At 42.8% G+C, this 18,599-nt stretch overlaps 1 protein-coding gene across 2 annotated transcripts; it reads left to right on the plus strand.

The window, feature by feature from the left end:
- Window positions 1-15,554: 15,554 nt before the first annotated feature.
- Window positions 15,555-18,369, plus strand: CDKN2AIPNL (CDKN2A interacting protein N-terminal like). Of its 2 annotated transcripts, none has more exons than XM_030213117.1 (3): window positions 15,555-15,856; window positions 16,789-16,888; window positions 17,867-18,369. In XM_030213117.1, exons 1-3 carry the CDS (start codon window positions 15,666-15,668, stop codon window positions 17,873-17,875), a joined length of 300 nt encoding a protein of 99 aa, XP_030068977.1. In that variant the 5' UTR covers window positions 15,555-15,665; the 3' UTR covers window positions 17,876-18,369. The 2 variants fall into 2 exon arrangements, with proteins under 2 accessions (XP_030068977.1, XP_030068976.1); XM_030213116.1 differs by having other exon boundaries at window positions 15,563-15,856; window positions 17,864-18,369.
- The last annotated feature ends 230 nt before the right edge of the window (window positions 18,370-18,599 follow it).

Consider the following 18,599-nt stretch of genomic DNA (forward strand, 5'->3'; position numbering starts at 1 on the left):
CTTGTAACCAGGTACATTACACTAACCTCATCTCAAGCTCCCGCATGCCTGGCTTTCTCATTTTTTATTCACAAGGCCAATGTCAGCTGCACTTCATGAAAATGCAGCTTCATTTTCTCTCTCTCTCCACCCCCCCCCCCCCCAATCTTTAGACTCGTGCAAACTTGTACCATATCACGTTTACCTCATTTATTGTATTTATGTTTATTCTTGGTTACGCTGTTAACAAAATTGTAAGTTTTATGTTAATCCGTACCTGCTGTACACCACCTTGGGTGAATCTCTTCATAAAGGAGGTTAATAAATCCCAATAAATAAATAAATGTGCCAGTTACAGGCCCTATGGCATGGGCCAGGATCCCACTGAGCAGCTGTCCAGGTGTTCAGCTGTTCTTTAGCTGTGCTGTTTACCTGTGGCACAATCATATCCTTTTTCCATTAAGATTACTGAATCAAGATGATCATTAAAAGAGTATGCCAAGATTAAATGAAATCCTGATAATGATTGGGTAGGTAATGCTTCAGTTCCCGCTATTTTGGATGCATTTTTTTCCAGATAACTTCGTATTCTCAAAGGGGATTTATCATAATGAACAACTGGGATCACTTAGAAAACTGTTAGAAGCAAGGACCTGAAGCAACTGGAAATTTTCTCCTCAGGTGCTTTTCCTGGGAATTGCTTTTACTGTTGTAAACCTTCTAAATCCTGAGGCTGTGTAATGTGAATACCCCTCCCCCCTCCCTCTAGAATACTGAAGCAGGACTTTTAGACACTGTCATTTGGGCACCCAAAGGTCTGGTGCTAATGATTATAGGCACCCAATGATGGTGCCCCAATATGGCATCAAAATGGCAGAGTCCACAAGTCCTGCTTTAGTAGACAGAGAGGTGCATCTCTTGAATATTTCAAGATGTGGGAAAGACAGGTGTGTCATGTTCCTGCTGTCTTGAAGATGTTAAGGAGGAGCACTGCGAAAGCGGAGGACCGTATTCCACTACAGCAACAAATACCAGCGAAAGGAGTCTGTACACGAAATCACTGAAGAGTACAGGAAAATGTAATCACTGGAAAACTGTCTTGATAGACGTGATCCGAGAAAATAGGGTCAGTGTGTAACGCACAAAAAAAGATTTTGAAGATAGTTAAGTCATCTGTGGAACTAATACCTACAATTAAAACACCCATCCTTTATTCATCAGTGTTTTATGTTTACGCTATAAATTGTTTCCCACATTTTAAAATGAAAGGGACAGCAATTAAATTTAATTTAAAAATAATTAATTTCTGCATTCCACTGGTGTCCTTCACCAGGAGGGGAATAATCGAATGGCGCCGGCGAAATTGATGGCCGGCCATCTTTGGGCCCGGCACTGTAAGCGGGTGGAGCCAAGCGTATTTTCAAAACACACTTGGCGCTGGCCAAATCGCTCGCCGGGTTTAGAATAGGATCGCCGGCGGATCGCCAGGTTTAGATGAGATGGCTGGCTCCGATTTTCAGCCATAATGGAAACCAGACCCGGCCATCTCAAACCCGGCAAAATGCAAGGCATTTGGCTGTAGGAGGAGCTAGCATTTGTAGTGCACTGGCCCCCCTGACATGCCAGGACACCAACTGGGCACCCTAGGGGGCACTTAAAAAATCTTTTTAAAAAACCCAAAATTAGTTTCCAGGTGCATAGCACCCTTCCCTTGTGTGCTGAGCCCCCAACCCCCCCCCCCAAAACCCACTGCCCACAAGTCTACACCATTACCATAGCCCTAAGGGGTGAAAGGGGGCACCTACATGTGGGTACAGTGGGTTTTTGGAGGGCTCAACATTAACCACCACAAGTGTAACAGGTAGGGGGGGGTGGGCCTGGGTCCATCTGCCTGAAGTGCAGTGCACCCACTAAAAACTGCTCCAGGGACCTGCATACTGCTGTCAGGGAGCCGGGTATGACATTTGAGGCTGGCATATAGGCTGGCAAAAAATGTTTTAATGTTTTTTTTTGTGTGTGGGAGGGGGTTGGTGACCACTTGGTAAGGGGAGGTGATCCCCGCTTCCCTCCGGTGGTCATCTGGTCAGTTGGGGCTCTTTTTTAGGACTTGGTCCTAAAAATACATGGACCAAGTCCGCCCGGCGAAATACTAGTTCGAGCCGGTGTTTTTTTTTTTCATAATAAGGTGAAGCCGGCCATCTCGTAACCCCGCCCCCTTCCCACATTCGCTACCCTCCCAACAAGCCCCCTTGAAGGTTGGCTGGCACCGCAACGAAAAAGCAATTGGGCCCAGCCAAAATCGGCTTTCGATAATACCGATTTGGCCGGGACTGAGAGATCACCAGCGACATAGGCGGTCGGTGGCCCAACTGTTTGGGGAGGCTAAAGAGGGCGGGGTTAGGGGTGGAGCCAGGGGTGGAGCTTAAATCCATAATTGTCTGATAACACACAGAAAAAATAAATAAATAAAAATAAAAGTCACAATTAATACCTTTTATTAAATTTAGATATTAGATATGTATCATATGTCAAAGAATAAAGTGGTTGCTCAAAGCATATACTAACCACAATCGCTCAACTGTAAAACACTATGCACAAATTTGTGCAAAAACACACTCAGAACCTTACTGTACCATAACACTAGGCAGACCCTAATACACCAATATACCACCCATATGGAAAATGCAGACCGTCAACAATATGAAACAAGGGATCATAATATCACAATTCTCACGTAGAGCCACAAAACACCCTTTTAGGGTGGATAGTGTTCACAATGAGCTCCTTTTATTAACGACTATATGTAGATCCTTCAAGAGGTAGTGTGTCGTGATTTAGGCTCTAAAACCCTTTCTGATGTTTTGGTGCCACCTCAGTAAGGCCAATACACAATCTCTCCACTGCAAAACACTATACACAAACTTGTGCAAAAACACACTCATAACCTTAGCAAACCATAACAGCACTAATTCCAAGGACAGGACGAGCTACAACCTTATGCGTGGAAAGGCAGCACTGTAATTACACCAGGCTCTAAAACCTAGTGAAACAAAAAAAAAACCCAAAAAGGGCTGTAAATATTACACACTAGTAGAATACTGCACCTTGATTACACATGAAAAACACACGACACAACAGATATGAAGGCAAAACTGGAAAGTTACCTCAAGAAGTCAGACTCAGATGCAGCAATACTAGAAAATTTGAAACTTACATGCAAAATATCACAGATGCACATTTCCAGGCAAAAGCTGACATATTCCAGTTAATAAATTCTGAATAAAATACTTTTTTTTACCTTTGTTGTCTGATCATTTAGTTTTTCTATTCACTTTGGTCCCAGTGTCTTCTTTCCATTTGATATTTTTTCTCTCACCATGTCCATCATCCTCCTGTGTCCTTATGCGTCCTTGTGTGTCTTTATGAGTCCTGTCTACCATCTGTAGCCCTGTCCCTATCCTTTCTCCAGTTTCAGCATCTGCCTTCAAAGTGTTCCGATCCAGCCCTTAAATTCAGCAATTTTCCCTCCATCCATATCCAGCATTTGTCCCCTCCCCTCCATCCATGTGCATGTACTTCCTTTGTCTTTCCTACCCTCCATCCTTGTCCAACATTTCTCCTCTGTTCCCTGCCCTCCACTCCATCCATGTCCAGATTTCTCCTCTCTTCCCTCCATCCATCCATCCATGTCCAGCACCTTCCCTCTTTCTCTCCTACCCTTCCATCCAGTGTCATCCCTCTTTCTCTCTCCATCCTTCTACCCATTACCCTCTCCCAATCCTTCCGTCTATTGTCTCCCTCTCCTTCCATCCATTGTCTCCCTCTATATCTCCTTCCTTCTAAACAGTTCTCTCTCTTGACCCTTTTCCATTCAGCATGTCCTCTCTATCCCCATCCTTCCAGTGTCTTTCCTCTTTCCCTCCCTACCCTTACGTCCATTGTCTTCCCTCTTTCTGCCCCCTCCTTCCAGCTTTTCCCTCTTTCTCCCTCCTTTCATTCAGCATTTCTCTGTCTGACAGCTAGGGTCTCCCCCAGTTTCTCCCCAGCAGCTTCTCTCTCCTGCCCATGTCCCCTCTTTCTCCTGCCATCTTTCCACTAATCTCTCTCTCTCTGTACCCCTCTTCCATCCAGCATCTTCTCTCTGGCTCTCCCCTGCTCTTTTCCATGGCCCCTCTTTCTCTCCCCATCTGTCTCTGGCTCTTCCTTTCTCTCCCCATCTCTCTCTGGCTCTCCCCTGCTCTCTTCCATGTCCCCTCTTTCTCTCCCCATCTCTCTCTGGCTCTCCCCTGCACTTTTCCACTTTCTCTCTCTCTCCTCCAGCGTCCTCCTGCATCTCTCCTCTCCCTGATGCATCCCACCTTTCTCTTCCCTCCCCTTCTTGCTTCCATCACTCTTACTCCTTTCTCCACCCCCCCCTTTTCCCATGCCCTGCCATTGCTTTCCTTCCTCCCTCTTCTCCTTAGATGTGGCATCTCACATCCTCCTCTCTCCACCCCCCTTTCCCTTTGGTCGGTCTGTCTGGCATCACTACCTCTCCCCCCCTCCCTGGACTAGTGCGGTACCGTATTGCTCTCCCCCTCCGCTCCTGTCACGTCGTCTTTCAACGAGGCTTCCTGTTCCCGTAGCAGCAGCAGCAGCAATGATGTAAGCGCCGTTGCTTTCAGCCTGCCCCGGAAGCACTCTCTGAACAGCTTCCCGCGTAGGAGGGACGCTGTTCAGAGAAGGCTTCCGGGGCAGGCTGAAAGCAGCGGCGCTTACATCATTGCTGCTGCTTCTGCTGCTGCTACGGGAACAGGAAGCCTTGTTGAAAGACGACGTGACAGGAGCGGAGGGGGAGAGCGGCACCGTACTAGTCGGGGGGATGGGGGTAAAGATCGGGACCGTCGTGCACTAGTCGGGGGGGGGGGGGAAGGGAGATGTTCACGAGCTGCACCCGCCCCGCCCCTGCTGCACTTCTGGCTGGGGAGGCTTAGCCTCCCCAAGCCTCTTATACCGGGCGCCTATGACCAGCGATCTCCCGATTTGTGTCGGAAGATCACCGGCGATCCCTTTCGAAAATAAGCCTGCAAGGCATCTTCCAACACTAAGGGGCCATTTTACCAAGCTGCATAGGCTCCTATGCATTCCCAATGTGCGTCAATTTTGAGTTACCACTCGGCTACCACGTGGCCCTTGCAGTAATTTAATTTTTGATGCGTGTCCGATATGCATGCAGGAAAATATTTTTATTTTCTGGCGTGCAGGCGGTAATCGGGCAGTAATCAGCATTTTACGCGTGTAGACCATTACCGCCCGGTTACCGCGTGAGATCTTACGGCTAGGTCAATGGCTGGTGGTGAGGTCTCAGACCCAAAATGGACGCACAGCAATTTTCATTTTGCCGCACGTCCATTTTCGGCAAAAATGTAAAAAAGGCATTTCTTACAGGTGTGCTGAAAAATGATTCTGCGCACACCCAAAACACACGTCTACACTACCGCAGGTCATTGTTCAGCACACCTTAGTAAAAGGGCCCCTTAATAAATACCAACCAACATAAAAGTACATGCCATGATAAGATGGTGTGTACTTTGCCAGTAGGCATGCACAGGGGCAGAGTTTGGATGGAGTTCATGGGTATGTGCACACATTGCAAAATACATCAACCTACATGTTATGTGAATTATCTAGGCAGGTACAACTGTCCATGTCTGCACGGTAGGCATTTCTGATGCGTATGCTAGTATTTTAGGACACAATAGGCACCCTTGTGTCTTTATACAATTGTAGATGTCTACTTGCCCTCGTAAGCTAGGTACCCTGTTATAAAATTACCCTCTTAAAATCTTTATATTGACAGAGAATAGTTAACCTAGCTATCTGTAAAATAATAGGACTAATAAGAGATAGGTAGAAAAGTGGAAAATAACAGGAAATGCAATTTTGAAAGCAATCTTGAAAAATGTTTTTACTTTGTTTTAAAAATGCGACTCTGGAATACTGGATACAACTTGATCCATAGATACAGTGCATCTCAAAAAATACTGTGGAATTAGAAAAGGTATAGAGAAGGGCAATGAAGATGATAAAGAGGATGGTACGACTTACCTATGAGGAAAGGCTAAAGTGGCTAGGGCTCTTCAGCTTGGAGAAGAGACAGCTGAGGGGCGATATGATAGAGGTCTACAAAACAATGAGTGGAGTGGAACAGTTAGATGTGAATTGTTTTTTTACTCTTTCCAAAAATACTAGGACTAGGGGGGACGCAATTAAGTTACTAAGTAGTAAATTTAAAACAAACCAGAGAAAATATTTCTTCATTCAGGGTCCCTTTTACTAAAGGGTTGCTGCGCAGCAACCCAAACTACTGCTGGCCCAACGTGGCCACCGGTGGCAGTTCTGCCTCAAGTGTGCGCCATTTCTTGCGCTATGGAAAATAATTCCATAATTTCTAGTGCGGTGGTAACCCGGGAGTAATCAGGTGCTGCCCAGTTACCACTGGGTTACTGCGGGAGCCCATACCACTACCTCAGTGGGTGGTGGTGTATCCCCTCCCCCCCCCCCCGGCATGGCCATGTGGTAAGAGTAATCTTACCATATGGCCATGTCTTTTTAGGGGTTTTTTTTACTGCTGCGGTAAAAATGGCCCCCGGGTTATCGAAAATGGCCCCCGGGTTATCACAGGATCCTTTTTACTGCAGCTTGGTAAAAGGACCCTTCAATGTGTAATTAAACTCTGGAATTCATTGCAAGAGAATGTGGTAAAAGCAGTCAGCTTAGCAGGGTTTAAAAATGGTTTGGATAATTTCCTAAAAGAAAAGTCCATAAGCCATTATTAAGATGGACTTGGGAAAATCCACTGCATATTCTAGGATAAGCAGCATAAAATCTGTTTTACTGTTCTGGAATCTTGCCAGGTACTTGTGACCTAGATTGGCCACTGTTGGAAACAGGATACTGGGCTTGATGGACCTTAGGTCTAGTATGGCAACATTTATGTTCTAAGCAGAGAGAACTCACAATTTTGAAGAAGCTTATTTGACATGAGGGGCATGGGGGGGGGGGGGGGGGGATGGACAGTGAGAATAACACAGGTAGCAAGAGAGCAGATAGATACCTTATGAAGACAGCAAGAAGAGAGCATAGCCATAAATACTTTTCCATGTCCCAGCAAGAATTTTAAAGAGACAGCGGTATGTAATAATATTAAATACACAGCATTAAGGGTGCAAGCAGTGCTGCACAAGATTACCTTGTGATTAAGTATTTAAGATACTTTTAATGCATCATAAAACGTATTGTTATGATGGTAAAATAGCTTACAATCCTGTTTGGATAGATGGTGCTGTATAGAACGACACTGATGTTGTCTATTAAACCTGATACTTAAGATCCCAGGATGCTTCTTATGAAACAAATATTCTGAGCAACATTCTTACACCAGGGAACATTAGTCAGCAGAAGGCCTCAACCAGAATATTGCTAGAGGTGTTCATGCTTTTCTACTATTACTGTACTATACATTTATAATTGATCAATCTATGACATAGTGCCAGAAGGCAGCTATTAAGAAGGATTTAAAAAAAATGAAATGGATAATAGCTTTGTGTAAAAGCAACAAGAGCAATAAAAGCTATATGAAAAGCTTGGTCAGCATCAGATAAATATATCTGCACTGCTACTCACCCGTTAACACAGTCCACAGTAGTTAAAAGGGGATGAAATGACTCTTTTCCTGTTTATGATCATTTGCCAGAGTTCCCTCCTCATTCATTCCTATCTGCTTCTCAGTGGAGACTCATTTGGAGACATTTTCCCCATGGGATTCATTATAAGCAATCTCCAATATTTTGTCTGTTCCCAATCTCTCACATTATTGCATATTATTGTTAGTAGCTCTGGGATTGTTTAGTTTTCTTGAGGATGGTTGGGTGAATGCCATTTAATCCTGGTGATTAGCCATTTAATCCAGAGCTTCCTCTATCGCCATTACATTTGGAGCCTTTCCTTTGGTCCCAAGAGGAAAGAGAGCACAAAATCAGAGAAAATGTTTCTTCACTCAATGTTTAATTAAACTCTGGAATTCATTGCCAGAGAATGTGGTAAAAGTGGTTTGTTTAGCGGGGTTTAAAAAAGGTCCCTGGACAGCTTCCTAAAGGAAAAGTCCATAGACCATTATTAAATTGACTTGGGGAAATCCTCTGCTGTTTCTGGGATAAGCAGCATAAAATGTATTGAACTTTTTTGGGATCTTGCCAGGCATTTGTGACCTGGATTGGCCACTGTTGGAAACAGGATGCTGGGCTTGATGGACTTTTTGTCTGTCCCAGTGTGGCAATACTTATGTACTCTCTAGTACATAAGGGAACAAAGTAGAGGAATAACCTAGAAGCTTGGGGACACCAAGTTCAAATCTTACTAACACTGCTTGTAACCTTCGGCAATCCACTTCACTTTCATTGCCTCAAATACAAATGTGAGATTATAAGCCTTCCAGTGATTAGGAAATACCACCTGTACCTGAATGTAACATGCCATGAGCTACATCCAAATAAGGCAAACAGCACAAGACAAAATGTTTTTTTTTTAAATCACATCTGGTATCCATTTGTTAGTTTTTATTTCTTTAAAAAGCTACACACAGAATGCAAAATTACACTAATGTGCACCCAACAAAGTTAAGCAAACACACATAAAAACCGAAAACTAAACAGCCCAAAATTGCTCTTTCCTTCTGATAAATGTTGGAATTGCTCTCAGCATGTTGGTACCTTGCTTCGCATGCTTTATAAATGAGAACTTACGTTTAAGTTCTGGAAGGAACTCTGGTGTATTTTCAAACAGATTCTTTCTTTTGACGTGGAATTAACATCCTCCACAGTAATCTTCAAATCCTGCTCTCCGCATCTCAACTTATTGGACTTTCAAGCTAAACTTTTGCATATCCTACTTACAATTGCTCAAAAACACATTGTACTTAATTGGAAAACTGCTCATTTGTGAAATATCCATTTTTGGTGGAATTCTGTTTTATAGCATCGAATTTAATTATTCATGAAACAAATTGTGATTTCTGATCACTTTTATTTTTTCATATATAAATAAACATACATATCTCCAACAATCCATTTTGTTTAAACATACACCATGACTGAAATGCTTTTATATAATTCATTTTAATATGATACGCTTGACCAATACATTATGTTTACTATATAATTTTTCAATATTTATGTTTAATGTAACATTTTATATGTGCTTTGTCATATTAATTCATGCTACAGCCACCATTTCATTCTATTTTCTTCGGCAAATTGATTTAATGTCTAGTAACCTAAGTTTAGTACTTTTATCAATATGTATAAAATTATGTTTATGGCTACCACTGCTCTACAACTGATTATGTTAATATAATTATATACTACACACTCCATTTCTACTGATAATCGTTACAATTGTATGTGTTATGCCTGAAAGCACCTCAAATGGTGCTCTGTCCCCTTTAAAATGTATTTCCGCTCAACAAAACATGTCACCACGTTAGCGTCCTAATCACGCCACATTTGATGCTTACGCAACCATTCGCAAACGATGTTTCTTTGGTGCCTTTTTTTGCCACTTTTTTTGTTACTTTATATAGAAAGGACCAGACATCAAACAAACATTTATCTTTTCGGATTAAACAGGAGAAGGCTCTTTGCCGGAGCCAGTGTTCTTGAATTCTTTTCGCGCTACAGCGAAATTAATGCAAGCTACCTTGACTGTCCCTATGGTAAGAAGTTCTCAATCACTTCAATTGGCAATTTTCCTTTGGGCGTTTTTCTTCCTTTTCTCATTATGTACCTTTTAAAAGCTGGGCATGGTATCTGCAATATGTTAACTAAATATCTGGTTCCCCTTTCAATTACTAAGAAGCGCCCTTTTAATTACTAAGAAACGTACGTTCACTTCCCCACTTTACATTTTAAACACCCTTCCTTTTCTGAGGGGGCCACGAGTATTCACCTGGTTCTTTTAAATACTTTTTCAATCTCTGCTTATTAATTCTGTAGGCATTTACGACTCGAACTCTGTACGATTGCTATATCTACAACTTGGTAAGACTGTTTATTGATGATTTTTATATACACATATCCCTAATTACATCGATGACGTTGCAGCCATTCTATAGATTGAGATCAGATAAACTATATTATCCTATTTATTATGACTACTATATAATATATGCCTCCAAAGAGTATATCAATATGACTAGCCCCTATAGCCCTGGATGTATATATGTGTATATATATGTGGACATATATGCTTATCTCTATTGATAAACATATTTTCTAAAAAATTTTTAAAAATGATTTACATACAATATGCATACAGTAAGTCTCTCATTACATGTCTGCCTATATCTTAAAATTGGTTGGAGCTGTTTCTATTATTATTATATGGTTGCTAGTACACTGTAATTTTACACAAGTTATTAAATCAATATGTCTGTCTATTGAATTTTTTGTAACATTTACATTATCAATATATCTTAATTTAATCTTATATATTATTTATGTCTGTAATTAACACGATGCTGTTACTATTTATATTGTGTGTCCTATTTTATTGATGTATTTATATGTTTTTATCATTAGACCCCTGAGGCAGGCGCCTTGTTGGCGCCGAAACACGGCCCGTGTCGGGTCTCTGGCTAATAAAGTACTCCTGTTGTCCTAGTCTTGAAGGCCCAGTGTTGCTTTTTTTCTTTTTGTTTGCTTTAGAAGAGAAATATGGAGCAATACTCAGCAAGAGAAAAGTCTGGGCTCCTCTGGAACAATATTTAAATACTACAATTTAGTCCTAACATATTGTGTACTGATAGATACCTTCTTTTTTAGCTAATGTTTGTGGTGTCATACTTACAGTGTATATTCTCTTTAGCTCTGTTTTGTTTTCACAGTTTCCTTGTATTTTCATAAACTTTCAATAAAAAATAACTGGAAAAAAATACTGGTGGTGCTCTGGAAACCATCTCACTGCCTGAATAATTATTCTTTAGAGATAAAAAATGAGAAAAGCTAGAGGAAAACTGGTCTTGGAAGAACAATCATGACACTTCAACTGAACACAAAAGCTACCACTACCTTTTCCTCTTCAAATCTATCTCTTCAAAAACTCTATGAATAATCACACGAACTATAGATGCCCTCTCCAAATTGCACAACACTATTGTAACTCCACCAACATGTAAATTGTAACCCACTTTGAACCGAAATTTGTGTTTGGATAATAGTGGGATACAAGAATAAATAAATAAATAAAGAACTGTACATACGATAACTGAAAAAAAAGCCCAATTAAGAAAACTTTTAGGGCAGATAAAAATGTCATTACAATAATTTTACTTGGTTAAATATAGAATGCTTTTACAACTTTAAAAAGGCACAAGAAATTTGCAGTGACAAATGCAAACAAAAGCTTACTAGCTTCAGGCTAGGTCTAGATTTCTAATTGCCATTTTCCATACAACAGCAGCTAAATGGCAGCTGACGTTTAATGTGAGCAATTGCAAGGTGATGCATGTGGGAAAAAAGAACCCGAATTATAGCTACGTCAAGAAAGGTTCCACTTTAGGAGTTACGGACCAAGAAAGGGATCTGGGTGTCATAATCAATAATACACTGAAACCTTCTGCTCAGTGTGCTGCTGCGGCTAGGAAAGCGAATAGAATGTTGGGTATTATTAGGAAAGGTATGGAAAACAGGTGTGAGGATGTCATAATGCCGTTATATCGCTCCATGGTGCGACCGCAACTTGAGTATTGTGTTCAATTCTGGTCACTGCATCTCAAGAAAGATATAGTAGAATTGGAAAAGGTGCAGCGAAGGGCGACTAAAATGATAGCGGGGATGGGACGACTTCACTATGAAGAAAGACTAAGGAGGCTAGGGCTATTCAGCTTGGAGAAGAGACGGCTGAGGGGAGACATGATAGAGGTATATAAAATAATGAGTGGAGTGGAACAGGTGGATGTGAAGCGTCTGTTCACGCGTTCCAAAAATACTAGGACTAGTAGGGTTACCATATGGCTCCAGAAAAAGGAGGATGGATCGAGCCAGCCAGCCGGGTTTTACTTCCATTGCTTTCAATGGAAGTAATTGAGCCAGCCGGGTTTTACTTCCATTGCTTGGAAAGCAATGGAAGTAAAACCTGTCTGGCTCAATCCGTCCTCCTTTTTCTGGAGCCATATGGTAACCCTAACTAGGGGGCATGCGATAAAACTACAGTGTAGTAAATTTAAAACAAATCGGAGAAAAATTTTCTTCACCCAATGCATAATTAAACTCTGGAATTCATTGCTGGAGAACGTGGTGAAGGCGGTTAACTTGACAGAGTTTAAAAAGGGGTTAGACGGTTTCCTAAAGGACAAGTCCATAAACCACTACTAAATGGACTTGGGAAAAAATCCACAATTCCAGGAATAACATGTATAGAATGTTTGTACGTTTGGGAAGCTTGCCAGGTGCCCTTGGCCTGGATTGGCCACTGTCGTGGACAGGATGCTGGGCTCGATGGACTCTTGGTCTTTTCCCAGTGTGGCATTACTTATGTACTTCTGTACTAAAGCAGCAAATATATGTCCTATTTTGAAACTGCTACTACCACTGCAGTAAAATGGAATCGATCACACTAAGGGCTCCTTTTACTAAGGTGTGCTAATGATTAGCATACGCTAAATGCTAAGAAGCCCATAGGAATGAGTTTCTTAGCATTCAGCACATGCTAATCATTTGCACACCTTTGTACAAAGAGTCCTAAGGTTTCAGTTCTTGATCCAGAATCCAACGCCTTTCAGCATTGTACATAGAATTCCCCCCTATCAGTGCTCTCTCTGGATATTCCACGTGTGGTAAATGTTTTCATAAGATATCCTGTATGTGGGGTTACTGATGCACTTTCAGGATATCACCTGAATTGTACTGGTGCACTCTCTGGATATCCGTTGTCTGCTACCTTTGTACTCTGGATACCTCTTGGAATAGTCTTTCAAATGGGTTAGTTTTGCCCATTACATGATAGGTCTGGTTATGTTGGAAATCATCTCAGTTTCTCAGATTTATTGCTAGTTACTTGTCTCAACACTTGCATGGTGCCAAAGAGAGCCCCCTTCTGGAGTTCAGACACACATATCAAGGTGTGTCTGGAAATGTTTTAAAATCAGGTCAGTGGTGGTACTGGGGAGGAATTGGGTGCTTTAGTGATATGACAGGGGATTGGGGGAAGGGATGCAAAGGGGAAGGGCACCACAGCAACTTTTGTGCTAGCACTGTACTTTTGGACTGCTGGTAGCACAGCTGCACTTATCGCCTCCTCTTCAGGTGGTGGTAAGTTTGGCTGCAGTAGTCAGGACAGTTAATGCATGGTAAAGACATGCACGCGCTATCCGTCATCACAGCTCCTCCCACTCAGCCTATTCCTGTTTTAGGCAGCTAATGTGGAATTTTTTAACAGAAAGGTCCCTGGTTTTTTTTAACCAGTAGACAGACACTAGTACAGCACAGCACCATGTTAGCTGCCTATTGCAACATAGTAAAAGGGCCCCCTAATTCTTTCTAGTTGTATGCCCTGTCTGGGAAATTTCACTCATTAGGTATGGACTAACACGGCTACCACACTCCTCTACTCATTGTTTTGGTACTAGGTAATGAATAGGAAAGATACGTTTTGACTAATTAGTCCTATAAAAAAAGATACCATCATCATTACCCTTAAAAGTGGACTTAGGGCTAGATGCACTAAACCTTAAGGACCCTCTAAGGAAGGAAATTCCCAACCGTTGCATGCATTAAAGGCCTTTTTCCAACGAAGCAAGCAGCTAACGAAAACAGAGTAACTACCATTGTAATGTGGGCGATTCGGGATGCACTAACAATACCGACGATTACACAGAATCATTTTCCGCAACATATTTAACGTGTGGTCAGAGCAGTCGTAAAGGCCTGAGCTGTCATCTCCCCGCTGCCCCCTGTACCAGAAAAATCAAAGCTGGCATGTTTAAACATGAAAAGTGAGAAAATAAAATAAAAACACCACAAACACTGGCTCCCCGCTTTCCCCTGCATTACTAAAAAAATAAACATAAAGTTTAACTTTAGCAGCGCCGGGCCCCCCTCCCTTCCTATGTTGATCTTCTTCTTTTCCCAACATTGCTCCGCCTCCCGCCATCCTCTGCCCCTTGCTCCGCCCCCCCCGAGTTCGTCGCCGCCGCCATTCCCCCCTCCAAAGGACCCCCCTCCGCCTTACCGGCCATGCAGCGCCTCTCACCTTTGTGTGAAGGCGCTGCACGAGATGAAACAACGGATCGTCGCTCCCTTCTGCCTCCACCGACGTCTCTCTCCTTCTTCCTGTGCACGCCCTCCTCTGACGTAGGAAACTTACGTCAGAGGAGGGCATGCACATGAGGAAGAAGGAGAGAGACGTCGGTGGAGGCAGAAGGGAGCGACGATCTGTTGTTTCATCTCGTGCAGCGCCTTCACACAAAGGTGAGAGGCGCTGCACAGCCGGTAAGGCGGAGGGGGGTCCTTTGGAGGGGGGGAACGGCGGCGACGAATTCGGGGGGGGGGCAGAGCAAGGGGCAGAGGATGGCGGGAGGCGGAGCAGTGTTGGGAAAAGAAGATCAACACAGGAAGGGAGGGGGGCCCGGCGCTGCTAAAGTTTAGCTTTTTAATTTCAGTTTTTAATTTAGTGAAGGGTGGAAGTGGGGAACAGCGGCGATCTGGGGGGGGGGCAAGGCCGTCCATACAGGACGCTTCTGACGAGCGCCTTTGCCCCCTCCTGATCCTTTTTTAAGGTATGTTTATTTTTTCAGTGATGCAGCGGGGAGCAGGGAGCCACGTGTTTGTGGGGGTTTTGTTGTTGTTGTTCTGACGGTTCGTGGCATGCGCAGAGCAGCCAGCATAACGCTTGGCTGCTCTGCGCATGATTTAAGGGCCGATTACCGAGCAGAATTACGAATCATTGATACATTGTACTTTTTAAATCCGTACCGAACTTGTGCAACTTGTTTTTTTTTGAACATTGTTCATATTTTAAAATTCAGTTCGGACTTTAACGTTTGTAATTTTTTTACGTATGGTTGATGCATCTGGGCCTTAGAGCGCTACCACTGCTATTTTATCCAATTTCGGAATAGGTAAATCTCAGTCTTTGGGGCTGGTTCATACCTAGCAGCTCTGCATGTATTGTTACTATTTAAGTTTGACGCCGAACTATGTTGTTAGAGGATAGGTCAGGAACGAGGTGAGGGGTGGTAAGGATTTTTGAATTGAAACCTAAAATGAGAAACCCTTGTGTGAGCTGAGCCGGAATAACAGTAGTTTCCCTGCCTCTCGATGCGTGAAGGCCGCGGGCGGCCCGGAGCAAGGCGTTTGTTTCCTCGCCGGTGTGAGGCCTAGGCCCCTGGTGGCGCCAACTGGGATTACGGGCCCTTGCCCCCGCCCTGTGTGAGGCCTGCTGGGAACAGTAGAAGCCTCGCTCGACCGACCCGCCGCACTAGAAGAAACGCTTTCCCTTTCCCCTCTGTCGGCGGGGAGCGGTACTGCAGGCCCCATCACTGCTCCTCCTCCCTCTTTCTGGCTCTGCTAGCTTGAGCGCCCCGGGCCGTCCCTCCCTTTCCGCTCCACCACCACGTCTGTGTGTGTTTGAGGCCTACAGGACTTCGCACCATGGTGGAGGAACGCTCGCTGGCCGAGTACGTGGTTCAGTTCCAGGCCTACTCGGAGAGCGAGAAGCAGTGGAAGGCCCGAAGCGAGTTCATCCTGCGCAATCTATCCCGCTTCCAGCAGCGGCCACAACAGATGGACCAGCTGCTGGCCCTGTCCATGGTGTGGGCTAACCACGTCTTCATGGGCTGCCGGTAGGTAACCTCCCTGCTCAGGCCGTGGCTCTGCTTCATCGCTCTCCACGGCCTTGCCTTTCAGAAATCGAGTAGTCAGCGTAATACCATTTGGCCTTCACTTGAATGGACTGTGTCGGCTTTGTAAATGGGGAGGGGGGTAACATTAGTTGATCTGGTTTTAAAACTGGGGGAGAACGTAGAGGATTTCATGAAGTTTGCATGAACTTCTGTGCATTGTTTTTATTTTTAAAAACAGCATTAAAAATGTTTCGTTATATTTCTTTTTTCCTTCGTTTCAGTTAGGAATGCTCAGTTTCATAATAGATAAGCCTTTAAAAAAAAAACCAAAAAAGAGAAATTTAACATCTTTTTCTCACCTGCAGTGAGAATTTTAATTTATCTTTGTTTTGCCTGTGTAAAAAAAAAAAACAAACAGTGTGAAGCTATTCAGCTGCCCCCTTGCCTCCCCCTGACATACCACCCTGTTTACTAAGCGACGCAGCGCTGGCAATGCCGATACAGCCCAGTAAAACTGAATGGGCTGTGTTGGCATTTGCGCACCACAGCTGCTAGCCCAGCTTAGTAAACAGCTTAAGGGCCCTTAAGCTGGAAAAAAATAGTCTCTGCAGTAGTGGTGGGTGCTGTTTTTTTCCATGTATTGAGGCCCTTTTTACCACAGCGGGCAAAAAGGTTAAAAAAAGATGTGGCCATATGGGAGAACACTTAACCTGGCGGTAACTGGGTAACACACAGCACAGCTCGATTACTGCCGGGTAACCCCCTGCAGAAATATGTTTTGAATATTTCCACTAGCACGATCATGCACTGGGGGGTGGAACTACCACCGGCGGTAGCTCCAGATTGGCGCATGATAAGCCCGTGGTAGGCTTACCGCCCCTTAATAAACACTGGTACCCTGAGGAGACCTTTAGCTTCTTTCTGTTCTTTAGTTACAGTGGAGATCTTTTAGGAAGAGTGGTGGAGATGGCCGAGGGGATTGAAGTGCAAGATGCGCCACAGTTTGCTACCAGAGATGAAATAATGAAAAGGGTACATATCTGTTTATATTTATATATATATATATATATATATTTTTTTTTTCAAATGTTTTCCTGATTCGATTAGTAATGATAGTACAGGTTGGAAGTTGCCTTAGCCACTATCAGAAAAAGAACCATACTAGGCAGCATGTTACAGATTAACCCTAGTCCTTCCTGGTTGGTACAACTCTTGGGCCCCTTATACTAAGCTGCGGCAAAATGGGGCCAAGGACCCCTCTTACAGCAGCTGATAAAAGGGATGTCTTGCCTTCCTACAGGAAATTTCAGGGGAGCCCTTACCGCCATCCGTTGAGGTGGTGGTAAGGGCTCTCGTGTTAACCTGGCGGTAACTGGACAGCGCGTGACACTGCCCGATTACTGCTGGGTACACTCCGGCGCTACAAAAATAATTTTCTATGGTTGTGTTTCAGCTTTGGAATTTACCAATTTACTGCTTAACTGTATTTACAAAGTTTTCTTCAGTGGTGAGGGCAGTTTCTCCTATTATAAACCTATAGGTGGAATCATTATGTTGGGTACTAAAATCTCTACGTTTGGGAGGCTTTTGTGCTTCCTTTGGAAGACCTTATTCACATCATATGAAGTCATGGCAAGGTGTTAGTGTTACTATAATTATTGGTAAACCTTTGTTCAGTCAGGTAACAAATATGTGTACTAAAGTACAATGAACAATTTATTGCTGTGGTACTTTAAAGCCCTATTTCATTTATATAAAGCAGTGTGTATAACCTATGATATGACCTTTTTTTTCCCTACTATGCTGCACACGTTTCAGTTTGACATTTTTGCACACACTGCTGCAAGTTCCTTGGTTTTGTCTGAAAGGTAAAAGGAGCATTATCCCCAGGGAGCACAGACCCAAGTCTCCAAACGTTATTGTAGCATGCGTTTGTTTCTATCCATAAGGATACCCCTTAGACAATGTGGGAAATGTTAATATTTTTTTTCTATTCTTTTCCTTTAGCAGCAGAGATAAATTGAGAAATGTCTCCAATCCCATCACTGCATAGATGACAGGAAAATGGACCTTAATTTGACCACATGCCGTTTCAAAGGCTGGGACTCATTTTTTTACAGACATTGGAGTGAGACAAAAATTGGTCTTTTATGGATTTAATGCTGTGTGTGTGTTTTTAAAGTCAGCTTTTACTGGAAATGTTTGTGAGATTTTTTTTAAATAAACATTGTTTCTGTTTGTACATTGAGATATTAAAGAACATTTTAACTTGACAATAAGTTAAACATGTTCTGTTTTAAAGATAAGCTATTTTAATTTCTTCCTAAATTATTGTACCTGTTTTTAAAACTGGGAAGATGTGGTAGATTTCAGATAAATATACTGTGCATTGTTTTTATTTTTTGAAACAGCATTAGGAATTTTTCTTTATATTTGTGAATATTTTTCTTTGTTCCAGTTAGGAATGCTCAGTTTCTTAATGGAGAACCTGTCAGAATGCTTTGCTACCTTTATAGGTATGTAAAAAAAAAAATCCCAGGGAAAATCTCCAAGCATTTTTTAAAAGCTGCACTTCCTGTATATGTACATACAGCAAGTGACAGTACTCATCCTTTTTCAGTTAAAGCAGTTTCCACCTAGTAATTAATTTCTACTTGTTAAAGATGAACTAGTAGGCGTAGCCATGTTTTCAGACAGCCTAGGGATTTAAAGCAGTGTACATTCTTGCAGGATAAGAGGTAAT

Source organism: Microcaecilia unicolor, chromosome 8, assembly GCF_901765095.1.
Source record: "Microcaecilia unicolor chromosome 8, aMicUni1.1, whole genome shotgun sequence".
Taxonomy (NCBI): Eukaryota; Metazoa; Chordata; class Amphibia; order Gymnophiona; family Siphonopidae; genus Microcaecilia; species Microcaecilia unicolor.